This window comes from Asparagus officinalis, chromosome 4, assembly GCF_001876935.1.
Source record: "Asparagus officinalis chromosome 4, Aspof.V1, whole genome shotgun sequence".
In the NCBI taxonomy this organism is placed as follows: Eukaryota; Viridiplantae; Streptophyta; class Magnoliopsida; order Asparagales; family Asparagaceae; genus Asparagus; species Asparagus officinalis.
The window spans coordinates 135,932,987-135,941,600 of NC_033797.1; the positions used below are offsets into that span (position 1 = coordinate 135,932,987).

Here is an 8,614-nt window from a genome sequence, read left to right on the forward strand (position 1 = left end):
GGTAGGCTTTTCTCTCAGCATAATTCTAGCCGGTGCCACTATTACAGGATATTCTGTAGTTCTATCTTTATCGCTCAACCAAATCAGCACTTTACATGCTAATCCTTTCTGTATTAATCTTATTCACGTAGGTCTCTTTACATTTGCAATTGTCATTCTTATAATATGTTCAATCTATTGTCCCATAAAAGTGAAGCACAAGTCTTGTTTATATCTGATGATCCTGTTATTATATAGTACATCTCTCTTCCTTATCTTCTCCAGTTTGGCTCATCCTTGCCAAGCGATCAGGATTGTTATGCAATTGATTGGGGTAGCATAACTCCACTCTTATTTTGATAAAGCAATGCATAGCTTCAGAACTTCTGAAGGAACATATTGTCAAGCAATATTTTACAAGTTCTACCTAAAATTCCTCTTAAGGTCCTTTTGAATGTCAAAAGTTTGTAGTTCTATGTTCATCTATATAGTTGCTTACAGTAAGATATGAGGCAGCCTGTACTTTTGTTTCGCTTGCATTCGGACAGGCATGCATATGGGATTCCAAGGTTGCTGTTCACAGCCTCTGAATTGTACTCAGGCACTTCCTTTCATCTTTAAATTTCACATGTTGTACTTTTACTACAAATCTTTAGGTACGCACCTACTCTAGAAACTATGTTTTTCGTGAAGAGGAAGAAGGAAATGGTATACTGCAGTTATTTTTAAGCTCTAATTCCCAGCTCTTGTTTAGGAGTTCAGTTTTATTTTTCCTTTATTTCCTGGGCTTTCCTTTTCTTATACCACCTTATTTCTCTGGCTAGAAAAATCTGTGTTATTAGCATTTAATTGTCTGTCTGTTGTTCAGGCGAACTAACAGATGCTGATGTTGGTAAGTATGGTGCATCTGCCCATTCAGATTATGGAATGCTGACACTTCTAGCAACTGATGGTGTTCCGGGTCTTCAGGTATGTTTCAGAAACATATTTCATTTTACGGAGTAGTAAACTATATCTCTAATCCGCGGGGTATTCGTGAACATTATTTTGGGAGTGCACAGATATGCCGGGAAAAAGACAGGGAACCTCAACTCTGGGAGGATGTGCATCATGTTGATGGGTGAGCATTCCAAGTTTCCTTATGAATATTGTTGGATGTAGTCAAGAACATTCAAAAGTTGCCTTCTTAATATGTTCATAATTGGTATTCAGTTTCAGTTATTTAGTTATTTAATATTTATCTATACTATTCTATAGAGAAAATAGTGGAGGTAACGAAAAAAATGGAGGAATGGGGAACCGATTCCCCCATAGTTAGAGATCTACTATACTACTCTTTCAATCCTCTCCACATACAAATTTTGAATGTCTTATTCTTTTTTTCCCTTTCTTTAGAATTACAGTCATTTTCTTTGATAATTATTTCTTTCTTTACAATCATTTGAATATCTTATTCTTTTCGATATGTGAACTCCTTGCTGATTTATATTAGGATTATCTATTAACTTAATTAATTTCTTTATCAAACTTTGTAAATAATATTATTTATCATTAATCATTGTAAAATGTTAAAAAATGTGTATGATATATCCATCTGCATAATTTTTTTATGCAAAAAAAAATAAGATCTGCTAGTTTTACAAGACTGGGAATAAGCTTGTAAAACGACCATTTAGAAGATTCTGACTAACTCTAGAGGTAAGGAAATATAGATCATAGTGTTATGTTTTATTTTTTGATACATACTTTTGCTTGGTGACCATTGTGTCTAAGTTCCTTGTGTTTTCCAATTTCCTCCTCACTAGTTATTGTTGTCTGATACATTTGCATTGGGAAAAATTGGTGTAATCTGGTAAAAACACGTTTCTGGTGGGAATGGGGGAGGAGCTGGAAATACTACCAATATCTGCAAGCATATATGGAACAACATGGTTGTCACATCAAGTTATGTACAGTATAATATTAGATTGTTGGTTTTAAGTTCGATAAGGATTTTTCCTACTAGATGTAAGAAGGGAAATATATAATCAACCATGAAATACATGTTTTAGTGTTCTCAAGTTGGAGCTTATCAAGAGTAATATGTGATGGTCATTCTACAGTTTTTGCTATCATTAAACTGAATACTGGAAATTTTGAGGGATGTCTTGCTTTAGGTTGACTATGACATGCCTCTTTAACTACTGTGATCAGCTAACTTGATGATATGTTACACTTGTTTTATGTACAATACCTTCATGTGTCTAGAGGATCCCTCAGTTTGGTTATGTTATATGGAGCGGGCAATGTGTTGGCTTGTTTGAATTACAGTTCAAGAAGCAAAAGGTTAATGTGCACCTCCTTTTCTATGTTTGCTTGCAGAGCTCTAATTGTTAATGTTGGAGATATGTTGGAGAGGTGGACTAACTGCATATTCCGGTAACTTTCAATCAATTTTACCAATTTCTTTTTGAAAATTTAGCAACTATACAATAAGTTTCATGTAACAGCTCCATTATATATTCCTATATAAACTTCATGCTTATGTATCTCTCTGATATGATCTTATTTGCAGGTCAACATTGCATAGGGTCCTCGCAGTTGGGAAAGAACGATATTCAGTAAAGTTGCTGGATCCAATTAATACCATCTAATTATACTAGAATTTTTTTTATGAAGTTTAATTTAATATTGGTTTGTGACGTTTGGACCTGGGAAGAACAGATAATAGCTCGTTTTAGTTTAAAAACATTCTCATTATTTTACAAACATACCATTTTCTACATGTTTCTCTCCTCATACGGTTAAGATTGCCACTGACAGTTGTTTCAACTTGATAGGTTGCCTTCTTTCTCGATCCAGACTTTGATTGCATAGTCGAGTGCTTCATCTCTGTTAGAATATAAAGCTATAAGTCTTAAAAAAAATTTGTTACTTCTATATTAGTCTAGGTTTCAGCCCATAAAAGGGCGTCCAACTTGAGAGGCATGTTAGAATATAAAACTATAACTCTCAACCCCTACCGTAACTTTGGAAATTTGGTATAATGGTTAAATGGACTTTCACAATCTCCAACCCAACTTTATGCCTGTACCAATTTCCTTCTCCTCAAGTATATAACACCAAACAGTTAAGTTCCAACACCATTCTGCGACCAGTTAGGATCCAGTTCCTCCTTTAATGATCAATCTAAGCTCCATAATGTTGAGGGGAGATTAGCTCCATGTTATTATAAGAACCATTTTTTCCACCTTTTTTAAGGACTACTTATGATCCATCACTCATTAGAGGTTAAACTCTGTTTTCTCAGGAGTAGTTGCGCTCCTTAAATTTTTTTATGACTAAGCCTATATTGTAATCTGACACGCATGCGAGCTTCCTATTTCTAGTACAAGTCTTTCAATTGGCAATACGACTTGATGTAATGTTAATTCCCATTGCCAAAGAAATCAAAATGCCACGTCGATATATTTCCTAGTGTCTTACCTCCTTAAGAATATTTGTATTTGAAACAAAGGTCCTCTATAGCGTCTGGCACAACTCCAAAGATAAAGTGTTCCAGTTCATATGGTGAAAGGATTATCCTAACAGATGGATGTTTCTAGTAAATGCTTCCTTAGATTGTATTCTTACCAAAATTGATTTTTTTATCTTGTTGAAAAATATGGATGTTATATACCGAAATCTAGATTGAATTTCAGGCAGTGAAGGGATTTTCTCTTATTTCTTGGGTTTTGGGGAGCAACAATGTCGGAGATCTTGCTTATCCTCGCTCCTCACCCACCCACTTACCCAACAAAAAGAAATGAAAAAAAGAAAGAAAAAACTATGTATTTTCATATGCTCCTAACAATTTTGGTTACCATAAAGTAGTGTTATAGAAAGCGATGGGCGGTATAGGCACCAAACCTAGTGCCTAGAGCCTAGGCGCCTAGGCAGTTAATTGGTAATAAATCCATTAAATTCATAGAAAATTGAAAACAAAAATAAATAAACAACATTCATAGATTCATGTTTCATAAATAAACTAATGGTAAACACTAAAAAAACACCAACATAATAATTTAATGTCACTGACACATAATATCCCCAGTGTTTTCAAAGGCGCGCGCCTCATTGCGCCTCATGCGCCTTACGATGTGGGGCGGTGGCAAAGTGCCCCACATCTGATGCAGCAACGCCTTTTGCGCCTCGCGTACATCCGTACTTTGTGTAGGATGCATGTAGTACATTTCCTCATATAGTTTTGTTTGTTAACATTTCAATCGAGTCTTTATACTTGATATTCCATATCCCAAAAAGCAAAATAAATCCATTGGGCTTTTTTAATAACCTTCAATTGAGGACCATTACTAATCCTTAGTTTGGATATAAGTCTTGATTTAACGTTTGATTTGAAAATTTATGAAATTTGCTACTATGTTGGGTGTTAGCATTAGAAATTAAGGTAATATATTGTGATTTTGTAGCAAGATATTATTTATCATGATATTTTTCATGTAAATTCTAAAAACATGTTCTTTCGCGCTTGATTACATATATTGAAATATTATGTGTGGTGTGCGCCTCGCATCACTCGGGCGCGCGCACCGCGTTACGCCTTGCGCATGTGCGCGTAAAGATGCTTTGCGCCTCGCATTGCGCCTCACGCATTGAAAACACTGAATATCCCAATTTCAGAAGCCTAAAGCTCAAAATATCAGCAAAAGAAAAAAATACAAATAGTCTTAACACGTGGCGTAATCATCTAATCTGTTTCTCTTTTTCGTGAGGATTTCTTTATCTGTTTAGGTGGCAGTGGAGGAGGTTTGCTGAAGGTAGGAGGAGGGAGATGTTCATAGTTGGTGGATGAGGTGGAAGGAGTTCGGAGGAGGTTTGAGAATGATGGAGGTGATAACAGAGGAAATCACAATCAAGACTTAAGCAATACGGTCTGTGTAAGGTACCGCCTAACCTAGGCGGGCAGCCTAGGTACCGCCTAGGGTTAGGTGGGAGCCTAGGCGGGAGCTATTTAAAACATTGCAGTAAAGCAATTTATTGCTAGATTAGTATAAGAGGACATAAGGGGAGAGGGTTCTGTAGTAACTTTTAGCATGTATTGGAAATAATTTACAGTTTAATAAGGTGGTGTAAAGAGTTCTGTGGTTTCTACATAAGCGAGGATAAATTTTGTTTGAGGGCATATGAAATTGGGACTTTCCACCTCTCAAGAGGAGAGAAAAATTCTTCCTAAAACGTTTTTGTACATCCAATAGTACCCAAAAAAAAAGGATGACATCATCTTCATTTCTTTGTGACATGGAGCCACTTATTTAATTCTCTTGGCCATTCTATCATTTGATCCAGTGGCTATTAAAATGGAAAGAGATCCTCCTGTCTGGAATATAGATTAGCCCAAACGAGAAAACCTTTTCTTTACCAAATTAGTCCCATTTTGATGAGGAAATTCTTTTCACATTAGAAGTTCTACAAATGGTTTTCTGTTGCGAAAGCGCTTTCCACATGAAAAATTCCATAAAAGTCCTTTTTAGTACAGTTCTAGTTTCTACTATGAAGCTCCACTGAAATCCTTTTCCATTTTGAAATTATATATAAAGATGCGAGGATATGTGAATCCGAATGTGATATGCAAATAGGCATAGGAGGCCAAACTGAAAGATAAAGCATCACAAATACCGAACAGTCCCTGGTTCATATCTGAATAATAAATAATATCGTGAATCCGAATGTGATATGCAAATAGGCATAGGAGGCCAAACTGAGATAAAGCATCACAAATACCGAACAGTCCCCGGTTCATATCTGAATAATAAATAAGTGTCAAACTTCTTGGTTTTTCAATGTTCTGGTGTGTTCCAGCTTCAGGTTTGATTACTACAAGTGGAGAGGATATCACATAGCAAAGATGACCCAAAGAACAACAAAGAAAGAAATTTGTAGGTTCATGTCCCATTACATGTTCATATTTGAGAAAGATTACAGGTCGCCATTACTGTGACTACTGGGGAGGGTTGTCAAGGCTATATAGGAAGGTTGATGGGTGTGTGATCGGAGCTATGTAGCAAATCATCAAATTTTTTTGGCAACCTAAATAGTCTGGATTATCGGAACTAAAATTAGAAAAGCATCCATGAGTTAAAAAAAAAACTTGCTTTTTGTTCGTGTGTTTCTAGTAAACATGAACGTGATCACATTATGGAAATTGTGAGCACATTGATAAACATGTACATATACAGGATCTTGCTTTGCTTTTATGTTTTTAACATTACCAATTATGTTGTAGGTTTCCGCCCATCCGCAGTGGTGACTACTTGCAAGAGCGCCTAAGAACTACATATGCTACATCCTCAAAGTAATGACAGTTTGTTGCCATACAGTATTTACTGTTAAAAAAAATTAAAATGGGCGTGGCTGGATCAAATGACACAAAAAATCGAAGCATGATATCTTCATATATAAGAATATGTTAGTCTTCAAAGCTCCATGTTGTGCTTGAATTAGGCAGCCCATGTGTTCATAATGTACTAAAAATCTTTAGAACCTTATTTTGTACAACCTATCTAAAGTATTGCTTTGTGCTTGTAAAAGCAGCAGGCTTTTAATTAACTGGCATGTTGTCATCAGGCATAATTCCCTCAAAGGCTGCGGTATCATGCCCTATGTTACTGCTATTGCCCCAGGAATAATACATAAAGTTATCGACGATGTCCTATGTTTATGATCCTTCAGGAAAAAAAAAGGTTCTTTACTTGTAATGATTCTGAAGAGTGCTGTGGTTGTGGGATTGCTTTCCAACTTCATGCAAAGCCTTGGGGACCAAGTTAATGCATGGATATTTATTGGCACTCGCTCACTACTTTATTTGCTAGAGGACCAATTTTCAAATAGGAGGCCTGTTTAGAAACTTAATTGTCAAAAACGACCTATTTCGAAATTATTTACCAAATTCGGTAATATGTCGTTTTTGGCAATTAAGTTTCTAAACAGGTCATTTTTGAAAATTTGTCCTTTGCTAAATGCAAATTTGCTAACCCCCTAGTCTTCATTCAATATTCAGCTGTATTTCTTAAGCTAAGTTATGGGAGTAGAAGTTCGTACGGTCAAATGTTATGCACGAGAAGTAAGTGCTTCTGCTTTTTCACAGGTAAAGCCAAATGGTGCACCGTCCCAAATGCTTAACTATCTCTAGTTTCGTTTTTGGTTTTGTATTCAAATTAGATCGGGTTGCACATAATCCAAGTCATTAATGATGGGACCTAACAGGGGGGACATGTTAGATGTCCTTCTTCTATTGCATAATAAATTGATCATCATTAATGATGGCTAGTTCATTATGTAATAGGAGGGGGACATCTCACATGTCCCTCTTATTTGTTCCATATTTTACGTCCCTGTAGCAAAGCTTGAGCATATATTGTCATTCTAATAGCAACATTAAAAAGTGTCATTTCAATTGTCGTTGCCCTTTCCCCATATAAACAGCTGCGCATCATATTATTGGTAGGACAAATTTTCAAAACCAACCTATTTGGATTTTTATTCCCAAAAAACGACCCCATTCAGTTTTATTCGGAGTGACGGGCTTGCAGGTATGCATACGATTCAGGGATATTGTGCTTTTCTATGTTCATCTGACCTTCTGACTAATATATGATTGCAATCATAGGACCAGGCACTAGGACTGATTCTCATATGACTCCTGGCATCCCTCAAATGCCTACGGATGATGGATCTACAGGTATGCAGATGACTGTACTATCCCAATCCTTCTTATTTGTCTAAATTTTCGTTTTGACTAATAAGAGAGTGCCATCTTAGGACCAGCCGCTTGGGCCGATACTCTTATGACTCTTGGCATCCCGGCTGTATCCAATTATTTTTGAATTGGGTCGTTTTTGGGGAATAAAAGTCCAAATAGGTTGGTTTTGAAAATTTGTCCATTATTGGTAAGATCATAACGGCGATGATCAATTTACTCTGACTAGTAATAAGTTTGGAAAGCGTTGCGGGACTTCAGCAAGCGGTTCCGGTTAGATGATAGTGATATTACAAAAATAAATTAAATAGATTATGACAAAAAAAGCATTGATTTGAAAAGATGGGGGGCTAATTATCAAAATATTATACATCAGGGGAGCTACGTCAAAATATTTAAAGAGCCGTGTTACTAATCTTAAAACATGAAGATTTAGAAGACTAATTTGAAACACTGGACATCTGGGGACTAAGGGGCTGTTTGGATTGATTTTTTAGATAGGTAAAAGGGGGGAAAGCTGCAAAAAATATCAGCTTTTTGGCAGCTTTCCCCCAAAATCACCTTTTATAGAGGTGATTTTGAGGGAAAGCTTCTAAAAAACTGACATTTTTGGCAGCTTTCCCCTCTTTTACCTATCCAAAAAATCAATCCAAACAGCCCCTAATGGGTTGTGGGGAGTAATTAAAAAATATGAACGTTGAGGGACTAATACCGGAAAAAACCATAAGGCCCCGTTTGGTAAATAGTTAATGAAGATGGATTAAGGATAAGGATTAACATAGTTAGCCCATTCGGTAATCCGAATGACTAAATTATTAACCCGTTATATAAGTATTATTTTAACCCTTATGATCATTTTTAGTGTTTAAGAATAACAATGATTTTGACTATTTCTTTTAT

At 36.0% G+C, this 8,614-nt stretch overlaps 1 protein-coding gene across 1 annotated transcript in view; it reads left to right on the forward strand.

Moving 5' to 3' along the window:
- Positions 1-6,708, forward strand: part of LOC109839472 (2-oxoglutarate-Fe(II) type oxidoreductase) — a 48,833-nt gene extending 42,125 nt beyond the window's left edge. The window contains exons 6-11 of the mRNA XM_020407910.1: positions 848-948; positions 1,041-1,099; positions 2,341-2,397; positions 2,534-2,579; positions 2,799-2,846; positions 6,228-6,708. Coding sequence (XP_020263499.1) covers positions 848-948; positions 1,041-1,099; positions 2,341-2,397; positions 2,534-2,579; positions 2,799-2,846; positions 6,228-6,314 — 398 coding nt within the window. The 3' untranslated portion in view covers positions 6,315-6,708. The remainder of the gene's footprint in view (positions 1-847; positions 949-1,040; positions 1,100-2,340; positions 2,398-2,533; positions 2,580-2,798; positions 2,847-6,227) is intronic.